Source organism: Oreochromis niloticus, linkage group LG14 (genome assembly GCF_001858045.2).
Source record: "Oreochromis niloticus isolate F11D_XX linkage group LG14, O_niloticus_UMD_NMBU, whole genome shotgun sequence".
Taxonomy (NCBI): domain Eukaryota; kingdom Metazoa; phylum Chordata; class Actinopteri; order Cichliformes; family Cichlidae; genus Oreochromis; species Oreochromis niloticus.
The window spans coordinates 22,687,416-22,701,021 of record NC_031979.2 but is presented as its reverse complement, the minus strand read 5'-3'; the positions used below and the strand labels follow the sequence as shown (position 1 = coordinate 22,701,021).

The following is a 13,606-nucleotide window of genomic DNA, read 5'->3' as shown; positions in this document are numbered from 1 at the left end:
ACACATATCATTCATCGCTCAATTACTCATCATTTCAAAACTGTGCTTCGTTGTTACGCCCGAAAGGTGGAATTGAACCACTCTGCCGCTAAGCAGCTACAGGTTTGAAGCCTGCACCCCGGACCACCGAGGCTCATCCGGGCACTTACTGACAGCGTCTTTACGCATATAAATACCTCATACCATTAATATTCATCTGACTCACGGTGCTACATACAGTGACTGTTTTAAGCGTGCTTTAATCAAAGATAGATCATAAACACGACCGTCTACTGCATGGCAGATACTCTATTCTTCCTTGTGTGAATAAATCACTAAAGAAAAGACACGTAATCGGGTCTGTGCGGTGTTATGCAAAGCAGACGTGTTTTGATTGGCTCTCTGAAAATATAAAGGAGGAGACACACGGTGTTCTCAAAGGTAAGCTACATGATCACCGCTGCAACAGAATCCAAACAGACGACAGCTGATTATGGCTGTATTTTCTTTGGGTGTATTGTGCAGAATAGAAATATCATTATATAGCATTCAAATTATAAATAAAAGACTAAAAAAGAGAAATACATAAAGCCTATTGATCAGATGGTGTAAAGCGGATTTAACAGCTGTAAACGGTTTCTACAGGCACATCTCACACATAGCTGAGCTCACCTCCTGCTCCTCTCTTCTTGCTTCATGGGACTTCATGGGACTCATGAAAACACAAGATATTCTTCAAGATCACAAAGATGTTTAGCAGACACAGTGGCGGAAGAAGGACTCAGATGCTTTACACTTAGAGGAAATATACACATAAAAGTTTGATATTGTATTCTAGATTAACTCCAACTTCCATAGACAGTATAAAACTCGTGTAATATTGCAAATATAGCATTTCAGGATGAGTTATAGCTGTAGCCAAATTTTAATAGTAGAATGATATTTGGAGTGAACAATGTGGAGCAGTGCATCATTTTTATTACTTATTACTCCTGTTTAAACAAACATAAAATGGAACAAATTAGAATGAAGATTTCTTTTATTTTAAAACTTGGAAACAATAACAGAGTTTCCAGGCACAAATATGGTGACATCAGAGATTACAAAAAAAAAATCTAAACCATTTTACTTCACATTGCATAAAATTTCTCAGAGTAGCACCACAAAACTCTAGACTGAGACTGAGCTTATTCGGGTCATTTTATTTCTTTCCTCCACAGTTATTCTTTGGCTATTGTCAGAGAAAAGTGTTCTCAATGATCAAAGTCTGAGGCTCTTCTTTTGTTTCTCCACTCAGTGGCGCCAAGAGGCTCTGGATCGCCTCCTCTGGAGGAGAACAGCACATACTCCTGGCACAGGCCTTTCTGCAGGAGAGGCTGCAGGCCAAGGGAGGGGGCGGTGAGGGGTCCTCTCTGTGGATAACAGGAGAAGCTCCGTCCTCGCTGCCTAAAGAGGAGGAACCAAACTCTGGTTGAACAGTGCAGCAGCTCACACCTGCGCTCCGCAGCACTTTAGTGACTCCCGACATCATTTCAGCACACCTGCATACATTTGAAATGAATCTGCATTAACAAAATGTGGCAGTTTGAATTTAGACAGATCATATTTATGATAACCACTCAGCAGTGACAGTTAAAGTGAGACTGTTGTGCACATTTTGACCACCACGTTATTATTCTTTGACTCTATAGAGTAACTTTCCATTATGCAAAGTTCAAAATGATCCTTATTTAACATATACTGGGCTGTAGTGCAATCCCTCGCAGCTTGTTTCAGACAGTGGGTTTGCACCAAGACCTAGTACAAGATAAATAAGAATTGTACTGTGAATGTTGAAATGCTATTAGAGTAGAATGCTAGAATAAAAGCGTTTAGTTAGAAATGGGCACAACAGCTCCTCTTTAAGTACATTCCCAAGAAATTACTCACTGCTGACTGTTAGAAACAGCACCGAAGAACAGAAACATCTTCGTCTCACCTGTGTGCTGGAAATCCAGTGTAGCAGTGCACATGAACAGAAGCCACAACGAGGGATTCAGTTAACTGCCAGACGTGGAGGTCGTGCACAGCCTGCACTCCAGGCACGCATGCAATCCTCCGCCCAAGATCAGTAACACAAATATGTGGTGGTGTGGCCTGTTGTAGCAGCAGCCCATACCTGTACAACTACAGAGGGAAGCAAGAGTGAAAACAGAGGCCTGTACTACGAAGCAGACTTTGGATGGGCCAGAAAGTGATTGGCAGCATTTGAAGTGTTGTAAATAACTTGTTGACCTATAATATGTCAAGCATATCTCTCATGAATGATGTCAGAGAATATGGAAAAAGGAAATAGCTGCAAGTCTATACCAGTCTTACTGAACAAAGTGCTTAAAGCACAAGCATATTCTAACTGTACTTTTAATAATAAACTACTGTACACTGCTTTTCCTCTCACATACTCTCATAGTGTGGATTTGCAGTTGTGTTGTTTTCAGTCTGCATTATGTGTTTAACCTCTTCATAATTTTCCTGCAATATAATTTTATTTGTAAAATCAGTTGCTCTTCTTCCAGTAAACTAAGTAGATAATAGTAAGATATCCTGCTTCAGATGAACTCCTTCTGTCGTGCATTTATTCTGGATGCAGACTAGAGGCCTGCCTCCAGACCTTTCAAATGATTACAACTTTAAGTGTGTAGTTTAGCATGACATAAACACACAGAGCGTGACCTGTGGTGCAGTGGTGGCAATCAGCATAATGACAGCCAGCAGAGAGAGGCCAGGATCCAGGTAAACCAGGAGGCTGCAGGCACCAGAGCTGTCGATGACCTCCGGGGTGATCAGTAGCATCACCAGACTGTTGATCAGGCCCAGAAGAGACGTAAAAACTCCCTGAGTGACAAAGATCAATGACAGGAGTCTGATGGGCCAGCAGTTGGTTGGAACTGGATTCTCAGTGTGAGGTAATGACTTGCAGACGTCAGAGGTTTTAGACGCATTTTGACTCTCTGAAATAAGAGAAAAGAGCACAACACATGCTTTGAAACTGTTGTTTGGGCTAATACATAGTAAACTGAACAGAGAAAAAGTGGACAGTGTAAAGAGCTGAACTGTTACCATGATGTCCCGTGCAGGTGTTGTGTTCAGGATTCTCTATGAAATCACTCTGACCCTTACAAGCCTTCGAATCTTCAGCACTGCTTGCTACTTTAAATTCACGCAGGTGAACTTCTGACTGTTGTTGCTGACTTTGGGCGTCAGTGTCAGGGATGCTGGAAGTTACAGGATTGCAAAGGACGAGCATATCGTGCATAGCAGACTCAACTTTTGATACACTCATGTCTTCGAATTCCTCTTGGCCTATGGATTGCTCCTCAGCCAGGACTGTGGGAGTGGAACACAGGAATGAAAAGCAAACATGGACACCAGTTGATCTTCCTTACAGCTGAATATACACTGCGTAGCTACGTTAGAGTACACTAATAATCCATTCCTGAAGTCTACATGCACTTGGCTTAATCTAGCCATTAAAAAAAAGCTTTCTACTCTCCTTTAAATTGATCATTATTTTTGAAAATCAACTATTGTGGCAGCCTTACCAAGATGTTACAAATGCAACTAATTCTAGCAACCAAGGATGCACCAACATATCTCTTTATCTGCTGAAGTAAAGTGAAATGCGTTGTCATCTAATGTGTCATTTGTAAGCAGCCACATTTAGTGTAAATGGGAACTTAGCCATGTCCAACCCCTTATTTCTTCTTCATTTTAAGCTAATACATGCTGGCTTTAGCTTTATGTTTATTATACCATCTAGTCATTTCACTTATGTGATTGTTATTCTTGGAGTCTACTGAAGTACCTTTGCATGATTCACAGATCAAAATAATCTTTATTCCTCTTATATTGAAACTTGGCAGCAGCTCAGTTCATCTACTGCATGAAACAAGCTGTTTTAGCTCTTTAATGCTAACATACCTTTAAATCAGCAGCAAGTGGGCAGGGCGTCTGTGCTTGCAGCAGAGTACGGATATTAATATGTATGTGAGTGTAAAATATATAAGAAAAGTATATAAGAAAAAACAAGACTGACTAAAAAAACAGGTCTCAGGTCTGTGGTTTGAAGCTGTAAATCTGCAGGATTGGATCAATGCTTACCATCCCTGATGGTACAATAAGCCAAAGAGTTGTGTGCAGGTAAATAAAATAGCCCTTTACCTTCTTTCATTATTTTTTCTGTGTTACCTTTTTGGTTAACTAGTAGGTGAGATCCAGTCTCTTCCTCCTGCCGGACTACCCCGGTCTTCTTATGTCGCAGACGATCACAGCTCAGCCTGAACACGAGCATCTTATAGAGCGTGCTGACTACTCCAACTACCACAAGCAGCTGGGGTTGATGCACTGGATGTGGCTTCAGGAAAAAGTGGATAATTTCCATGAAGTACGAAATACACAAGGAGACCAGTAGGAGGGTAGAAATGAAAACCCTCACAACCTGAACCCTGCTGTTGTGGTAAGACAGACCGCAGTTTAGAGCTACGGGGGAAATCTTTGGGGAGAAGGGCTGATGAGGGTTGACCACTGATGGTGTCTCATGGTTAGGCTGAGCAGTGACTGTCTGGGTACCAGCTGGAGGTTCAATGGAGGAAGCATGTGGAGAAGTAGAGGGCTCCAAAGTGGAGAGCGATGTTTTAATTGTGCTTGCAGTTTGAGGAAGAGGAAGAGCCAAGTGCATGAGGATGAAGAGCGTGTGGAAACCATCCACCAGGGTGATGAGGGACTTACACAGCTGACTGATGGCGATCTCGCACATCAGCAGCAGAATGGTCACTCCCAGCATGGACCAGTGTAACACCCTCATTCCTGCAATTAAGAGTACAGAAACATTCAAACACACTGAATCTAAGACCCCACTGGTTGCACTGAGGCCTCACGTTATTGTGAATGTGATATCTCAGGTTTGCCTAGGGGGACATTACATCTGGCACAAATGTCCTCTTAGTAAAACTTAGTAAACAGAATGCCAAAAGAGCCAAGGTGTTGTAATGACCAGGTCAAAGTCAGAACCTCACATGACTGACAGGCTGTGGTGAGACTTCAAGGGAACCCACAAATCTCAGCGAACTGAAGCAATGTAAAACCTCCAAAATAATGTGAGAGGATAAAGTCACAGGGATGGGATGTATGTACTTTCTCACAGGCCTGGTTAGAGTCTTTTGAAAAACTTCTTTCTTAACAACATGTATGCAAACCATTTATCCATCCAATGGTTGAATGTGTTATTATTTTAAAATCAAGGAAAAAAAGAAGTGAGAGAGTGAAATTCATTTAAAAAAAAAAAAAACTTCAATAATGCACAAACTATTGAAATCCATCCATTCACTGATTTTCTCAACTGTTGATCCAGTTCAGGGCCATGTGAGAGCTGGAGCATATTTTTCATCTATCATAAAGCAACAGGCAGGCTACACCCTGGAGAGTTCATCATCCACTGCAGGAGCTATAAACTGGTCAAGTGTTTCACAAAAATGAACATTTCAGAGTTAAGAGCTGAAGATTATCCCTGAAGTCAGATTAAGTTTTGTCCTTGTCCTGAAGAAACAAACTCAAAGAGCTACACTTTGTGTTGCGATGTTGCAAAAGCATCTGTTACACTCAAGGTCAGGATGTCAGCTGCATGAGCCAACACAATTCACACAATTCACCAGATGCCTCTGTGCTGTCTGGTGCACTCATGACTTCTCGGCATACGCAACACTGATGATTGAATACATGGAACTCTTATACATGAAATGAAGCATTGTATCTTTTGAGGGCTTTTTGTTTGGTACTTTAAAAGTCATTTAAAGCCTTTTATTTCTCTTGCAATTAAAACCTTGAACTAAAGACAACTTTTTTTTAAATTGCAGCAGTTTTGGTTTCATAGAAACAACTTTTCACACAAGAACATGTTTCAATCATGAAACATACAACAAACTTTCCACATAAACCCCCCAAAACAAGCAAATCATATATTCTCAAGTTCATTTACCCCAGAAAAGTGGACGTCCCTCAGCCGGCACTAAAAGACAAGTTGGACTCCTGGATGTGATCTGTGCACCAGAAGCTGAAAACTGTCATTCATGGTGTTCACCATCTCTCACCCTCTCTCTGTCCCACCACACTCCTCCTCTGCTGTAATCATAGTCATGTGAGCAGGGGAGGGAGTGGGTGGGATCGTCCCTCGTTGGTGGGAGAAAATGCGTTGAAAATATGTTCACACGGCCCACCCACTCTTCAGATACCCTCCAAGCAGATCAAGTGAAGCTAATTTGCACTAATTAAACCCCGATTGTGTTGTCAGGATTATATAACGCCATCATGAGGTGAGACCTTCTCAGCTCTGCCTTATAGCATTTAGGATACTGGTATCCAGTCAATATTATAGCTCCATTACCAATGGACTTGCTGCTTTTAGCTGGCCTGTCTAATTATAGTGGGAAGATCAGGGTACAACACTCTATTATAATTTGGAATAAACTAAATACTAAACACTCTATTCATTCAAGTATTTGCAGGATATGTACTGATTATTTCATTGTCTATTTCTTGCGATATTTATCAAAGGAGGCAGAAACATCATGTTTACTGGGATTCACATATTCTTATATTTATTCTATATATCTACGTATGATCTACAGCACATTTGTGGGGAGAAAAGTTCACGCTTTGATGTCAAATCTAAGCTCATGTCAGGCTGTATTTTTGCCAGAAGGTCAGTTTGTGTCAATGGGCCAAAATTTGATGAGTGAATTCCTCATGCTTTGTTCCTCAGGCAGAAGGTCAACAAAAAGTCAAACAATGTTCAGATCACACATCAGAGTCTTCTCCACAACAAGGCGAGTACTTTAGTGTATTTGCAGTAATTTAAGTTTAATCAAGAATCCTTTTAAAATCTTTCCATTTTTAAAAAAATTCCTCAGCGCTTGTGAGCTCGGTGGATGTGCTGCACCCTCTCTGTCCCCCTCTCATGATCCCACAATGACGCTGCAGTCCCATCGGCCCCTGCTCCTTAGTGTCAGCGTGAGGGGGGTTGTTTCAGTCCACTGGACTGTGGATCAACAGGCCAGATAGGGGCTGACACCACAGATAAATCCCTACTGTTTCACCAGCATGCCAGCACATTCCTGAGGCACAGCTAAACCCAAGGAAAGACCCAGCAAGGAAGCATTTGATCACTTGTGGCTGTCCCCAAACAAAAAGGGAGCCATAAAGTTTGAAGTATTGCCTGTTATACCAATTTCCACACCTCCATTTTTTAATTATGGGACTGTGCTGGAGCAGCTTTCAGTGAATAAAAGCTTAAAATCTTTACACTGACCCTGCAGCCCCTCTAGAGGTTTTATCTCTGAAAATCCAAGGATGTCCCATAAATCCTTTGATTTTTGGAGAAAGTTGTCCATCACTAAATGTGATGGCTAAAAAAAAAGAAAGCCAGCTTGAATCATCCTTCCTGATTCAAGTACGCACAATATTTCCCTGATTTGTTTACACCTCATTTTTTTGTTAGAAAATGAAAAGGAAGAAGAATGAAATTAATCTTAGCTGAGATAAGTTTCTAAGTTTCAACTCCCCATAAATATTAACTGGATAGGCAGTGCTTATTCAGACTTTTAGCCTATGTGCAGCAATCACATGTTCACTAAATAAGATATTCTGAATGGCAACTGAAATAATTGGGAATGTTAAAAAAAGAAATGCTTTAGTATTAGATCCAGTTCAGCTGGTTTTGGTTTAGTTCATAGCTCACAACAAACTGCATAGATGCAGCTAAAGCTAAAACAAGAAGCTTGTTCAAACATATACAGATTCAAGAATTAATACATTTCAGTGGTGAACGTGGTATAATTATCAGATCAAACGGCATTTTATTTATTTCGGAAAAATAAATATTTACAATATCACTGTATCACCTTCATAGCCAGTACAATATGTTGCTTTTAGAGGGGTTTAGGTAATCTCTGAGAGTTCAGTGGATATAATACGAATACTGTGCTAGTACAAAATATTTCCATGGAAACTGCTTTCAGCTTTTAGAGGTGGTCTCGACCAAAGAAATTCCTCTCATCTGCTAACTTAGACTAAATAAACAAATCAAATCCTGGATGGATGCCAACAGGAGAAAACAAAAACTGAGATATATTAAAGTGAGTCGTGTGGCCCTCGATGTAAAAAGACTTTGACAACAAGACTAAGCGCAGTAAAAATCCAAAAAACACAGATGAACTTTGTGTGACAGACAAATTTTGACCAAAGAATTACACAAAGAATTTTAACATCACTGCCCCAAGATATATAGCTGACACTCAGACTATTATTCGTGCTTTTATTTCCTCTTAGTTAGATTTCGGTAAAGGCCTTGTATGTCAAAAAAAAAATGTTTACTGCAAGTAGCTTCCAAGTGAGCAGCTGCTGTCTCAAGAATTTAGCTCACTCTGTTTAATCCAGCGTCTGTGTGCGCGCATGAAAAGCAATTTCCTTTGAATCTTTCTTCACTAGAACAAAATCTGTGTCCAGTTAATATTTATTAAACCACATACCTGCTCCTGCTCCTCGCTGTGGGCAGTTATCAGCTTTTTCTTCTTGAGGAAATTAAACGTCGGTGGAGCGATTCGAGAAAACTTCACACTGATGAACTTTTCAGCCATCTGCCCCGAGGTCCACAATCACATGCTTCGTACCAGCGTGGAGATAAACAAGCCTCAGGTGCTTTTCGAGCCATATGATAAGTCACAAAAGAAGAGAACGCAGGAGGCCAACAGAACATTAGGAAATGTTTTATTTCAACGAGAATTTCCCCACAGATGCAATAAAACCAAAACTCTGTGCAGCAACAGTGTCGCACAGTTTGTGTCCCGACAGGAAAGAGTCCAGACTGAGAAGAAAATCCTCCAAATCTACACCGAACGTGATTACACTACACTGACTGCAGGGCAGGTTTGGGTGGGTCATTACAGACACTGATGACAGGAAGGATGTTTTGTGGCAGTCGCTCACAGATAAGTGTTGCAATCGGAAGAAACTGAAGATTGAATGAATGTAGGCCTGTGGTTCCAAACTTGAGGGCTGAACATTAAAATATGTTTCTTTTGTTCTTAAATAATCAAGTAATTTAGTGTCTGGCCTTTGGAAAACTGGAAAATGACACCAATAAAAATGAATTAATAATAACAACAAATCAGCTGAGTGGTCAGAGCGTTGCCCCTTACAGCAGTTCAAGCAAAGGAAAGATCACAGTTTCTGTTTACAAGTGTAAAAGTTTATAAACATGAAACACAAAAAATACTGATTCAAATGCAAAGATTGAAGCCATTTCTGGTATTTTCTTCAGCATTTCAGGATACAGAATGCAAATGTGAAAAGAACAAAACAAAAGAACCCTCTATGTGGCATTTATTTAAGACATGAACAACTTTGGGTCACTTGCTAGGGTTTTAAGGACTTCTAGTTTTCTTACACTCCTTAAGTCATTGGGTGGGGTGGATTTGTGTGATGAAGAATTTGTACAGTAAAACAGAGCAGAGCTCCCATCGTTCTCCACACCTTCACCCCAGGACAGCCTCTGCAGCCCCATCCACCCTCCCACGCTTTGTGAAGTGCCAGTGGAGGAGAGGGGTGAGGCGGTTCACACCGGGGAATAGTTTCAGGAGAGGGAAGTGTTTCTCCTGGAATCTCTGTAGTGTTCTAGTAATGACGCCATGACTTCTTTTTGTTTTATACTTAAGTTCAAAGGCATGAAATAGAAATGACCACAGGACAGGAGGGAGAGAGAAACAAGGATTTTAAGAAACAAGAGACGGTAGCTAACACATGTTTTTCTCCTTTTTCTAAAGCCAACTTTTAATTTAAAGGCTGTGAAACCCTGGTGCAGAGAAATGGGACACTTGTTTATTTTCCATCAGCCTGCTATGAAATTTCACTGATGATAAATCCAAACGAGTCCCCTGGTGCCAGCTGGTAAATGCTAGCAAACAGCCTCATTATTCACAAAATGAAACATGCAAATATTTAGCAAATGATAAAAAATAAATGAATAAATGCAGAACATGTGGACAGAGTATAAAGATTTTCACTGACTCTGAATTACTGATGTCTTCATGGAGTTTTTATAATGCTACTTTTAGCAACTTCCTTATTGACAATCGGTGACTGCAGCAGGCAGCATGTTTGATTTGATAGATTTATGTATTTAGGTGCCAGATGTGCTTCTTGACATCACCACAGAGGGATTTGTATCTCCTCCCCAGGATCCTTCCCCATTGTGAAGTGAATGAATAAACCACTGCACTATAAAGCCACCGCAAATATGACGATAAAGTCAGCTTTCAAAAAACATCTTAATTTCAAATCTTTTCTTAAGATTGAGATAATATGGAAAGACCTGAAACTAACAGTATACCCTCATTATAGCAGCCAAACACCGTGTCCTATAAAGAGTAAAATGCATGGATGTGTCAGTGCGTTTGGTCACACAGTATTTGACTCCTGGTGAAGTTCTTAACATGGGGATCTTTCCTCAATGAGTTGCTATGGTCTAATTATCTGAAAACAAATAAAGTATCCAAAGCAAAAAGCACAGGACTGTCTAAGATCTTTCATTTTTGGAGTGTCCTCAGGTTGGGTATCACTGGTCTAAAGTGACTCAAATGTTGAGATGTCTCATGTATCAGACCGATTTCTGTTAGTTAGAACAAAAGATGCGTTTGTGTGTGTGTGTTGGTGGTTGTTAATCAGTATTTGAGAACAGCCTGACGAGCTTGAAAAGTGTGTGGATGCAACTTGAAAGAAACTATGTAAACTTAAAACACAAAACCTTCAAAATGGAAAAATAAAACATTAATGACACAGCGTCCGACCTTCAAGTAACATCGTTATCAGTGTCAGGCTTTGCTTTAAAGTGCCTGCGAGGATCCACTCAGCAGTGCTGAAAACAAACCAAAAAGAACAAAACAGCAACAGCACATTTCGCTCCTTTCAGAGGAGCCGTAATCATGTCGGTACTGCTCGCTGCACTTTTTATTACCGTTTTAATTGTCGGTACTGCAACATATTGAGCCAGGTCTGTTATCACATTATCTGTAACCCAAAACTTTATCCAAACCATTCTTCCTGTCATTCATGCATTCGTGTGCAGCTCCAAGCGGAGCATTTTCCATTGAAACATACATTCAGTCATATTATTAGTTATTACATGCATTTATTTGAGGAACAAATTTCGCCATACATATCTTTGTGATTACCAGCACAGTTCAATTAAGTTAACAAATTATTCTTTAAAAAAAAAAAAATCTAAAATTAAAGCATTACAAACAGTGGGAGCAAACTATCTTTTGGGTGGAGAAGAGCAGGAAGGTTGAATGCTGCTCCGTCTGCAGGAAAAGAAATCCAACCTGCCGGTATCCGCTTCAGGGAGGAATAATCAAAGCAGAGATACCGTCTAACTACCCTGCTCTGAAAAACTAAGGTCAGGACTTGGATTTTTACAGACATTAGCACGTGATGCTGCTCGGACTGTGGTCTCCTTTGGGTCTGTGGGGAAACAGCCATCACTGCCCCCTTGTGGCAACAGCTTCACACAGCAGAGCAGCTTTAAAATATGTTGCTTCTTATGCCCGCCGCTTCTTTGTTTCTAATCATTCAATCTTATTTACCTTTCCTCAAATTATTATTAGAGCCCCTCCCCCCTCAAAAAACAAAAGAAAAACTAAATGTTTCCCCTAGTGTGATATGATATATACATCAAAAACTTTAAAGCAAGCCCTAATCAGAAGAAGGGAAAGAAAATGGGGGGTGGGGGGGTCAAAAATATATCAGAGGGCTCATAAAATAAATATAAAGTAATTGGTTTCTCAAAGCAGCCAAGCGAAAAACCTGGACACCCTCCCCTCAAAACAACACTGAATCTGAAGTGGTGAGATTGAAGGCAACATGATGAGGAGCGAGAACACAGGGGAGGGATGGCACAAAGTACCAGCGGAAGACTGAGGGACCGGAGGAAAGGAGAGGGGAGATGACGACTGAGACCAGGCTGCTTTTCTTTACACTTTCACACAACAAAAATCAATCGAATAAAGCAATCACCGAGCTGCAGAGAATCAAGGGAAAAACTGATTTTTGCCCCCCATCGCCCAGAAATAAATCAACCAAAATCAGACGTATAAATTTCCAATATTCACTAAAGGTTTCTTTTCTTTTCAGCGGGGAACAAATCACCGACTCAGTGACCTCTAAAAAGCAGTTTTATTGTAGCAGAAGCGGGCGGGAGACGGTTGCAGCTCCTCCGCGTCAGATCTGAAAGGTCTGAGCGGTGGTGGGAACGCCGATTCCTGAGGGGCCAAAGTGAGCACAGGAGGAGAAAACAAACAGGAGAGGTCACTTTGGCAGAAGTCCCTTACAGTTTAAAGGAGGGAGTGGGAGACACGCACACAGAAAATGTTGACACTTAAACAGACACGTTAACAACTTCAGCTTCCGTGGATATAAAAGCCTTAAACAGTGACCTACTCCAACTTCAAGTGCTTAAAGCCAGCAGGTCTGATCGGCAGGGTCTGCCGCTGTTCTTTTGTCTTCTGTCACTTCACATCATCTGTTATTGTCTTTGTGTATGTATGTTACAAAAAATCCTTTTAATTACTAATTTCTTTATCATTGTGGAGACCTACAGAAGAGCGCAAGGGGCTGTGAGAAAGGTCCGTCTTTGGTTAGTGTTTCATCCTCTCTCCTTTGTCCCCACACCTCACTTCTCTTCATGTAAAGATTGAAGCTGACAAAATGTAGTGACAACAGGGTGAACTTTATTTCTCTCCCCCCTCTTTTCGCATATTCATTGTGCATATGCATGTGTGTTTCAGTGGTTGGGTGTAGTGTGGATGTGGAGGGTCTCCTTATGTCACAACTGAGCTCCACAGGGAAATCTTGTCCTTCGAGTCTTTTCCATTATTTGTTTCCATTATCTTCCTGTACAGAGCTGTGAGTGTAACACTGGGTTTTCTGTCCTTTATGAAAATGCTGTGTTGGAGGTTATGACAAAAACTTTGAAGGGCAACCAGTCAAGTAGCAGAGCCAGACAACTTATGTTGTTTTCACCTGTCCCGACAGTCCCTGTGGAGAGAGGAGATAAACGTTTTAGAAACTGAACTTGGATCAGAACCACGTGTAAATGTATCATTAACCACACCATGAAGCTGTATTTATGTACACACCAGAAAATGGTACGTTTCACATTCATTTGCACTTTGTTTAGTAGAGGAAATGTGAGCAAGATATACTTGAGACCCAAATCCTACCAGTAATCAATGGAGCGGGCACTTGGCCTTCACATATCAGCACAATCCAGCAGCAGCCCCCCCACACACACACACTCTTATTCCCAGTGAGCTGGCAGGCTAATGTCCGACTACAGAGCCGCACCTCTGTTACGCAAGTGTTTGAAAAGCTGCAGAGCATGTATGAAAACAGCTTAACACTTCTCTTTGATACACACATTGCAACGAGTATGTATCATTTGTTTCTAGGCGATATGGATGATGAAATTTTACACCTATTGTTTGCCCTATATCAGATCTGATTTATGATTGGATGTTATTTGTCATATGAGAGTTAAGAT

General features: G+C 40.9%; 2 protein-coding genes across 5 annotated transcripts in view; both read right to left on the bottom strand.

The window, feature by feature from the left end:
- Window positions 1-1,000: 1,000 nt before the first annotated feature.
- LOC102081410 (zinc homeostasis factor 1) lies at window positions 1,001-6,149 on the bottom strand. Of its 2 annotated transcripts, none has more exons than XM_005455752.4 (6): window positions 5,993-6,149; window positions 4,207-4,824; window positions 3,079-3,345; window positions 2,692-2,969; window positions 1,958-2,145; window positions 1,001-1,520 (listed from the first exon to the last, which is right to left on the bottom strand). In XM_005455752.4, exons 2-6 carry the CDS (start codon window positions 4,820-4,822, stop codon window positions 1,217-1,219), a joined length of 1,653 nt encoding a protein of 550 aa, XP_005455809.1. In that variant the 5' UTR covers window positions 4,823-4,824; window positions 5,993-6,149; the 3' UTR covers window positions 1,001-1,216. The 2 variants fall into 2 exon arrangements, with proteins under 2 accessions (XP_005455809.1, XP_025754330.1); XM_025898545.1 differs by having other exon boundaries at window positions 4,747-4,824.
- A 2,612-nt stretch (window positions 6,150-8,761) lies between these two features.
- The window catches only part of ppp1r37 (protein phosphatase 1, regulatory subunit 37), a 45,111-nt gene continuing 40,266 nt past the window's right edge, over window positions 8,762-13,606 (bottom strand). For all 3 annotated transcript variants that reach the window (XM_003450831.5, XM_019355512.2, XM_005455751.4), the window contains one exon: window positions 8,762-13,101. The gene's annotated coding sequence lies outside the window, so the exon portion shown is untranslated. The remainder of the gene's footprint in view (window positions 13,102-13,606) is intronic.

Excerpts from the sequence above, each read along its gene's own strand:
- LOC102081410 (XM_005455752.4), bottom strand. The coding sequence starts at position 4,822 with ATGAGGGTGTTACACTGGTCCATGCTGGGAGTGACCATTCTGCTGCTG. Across the intron at positions 3,346-4,206 it reads CCTACTAGTTAACCAAAAAG|TCCTGGCTGAGGAGCAATCC; the intron begins GTAACACAGAAA and ends CCACTCCCACAG. Across the intron at positions 1,521-1,957 it reads ACTGGATTTCCAGCACACAG|GTGTGCTGAAATGATGTCGG; the intron begins GTGAGACGAAGA and ends AAATGTATGCAG.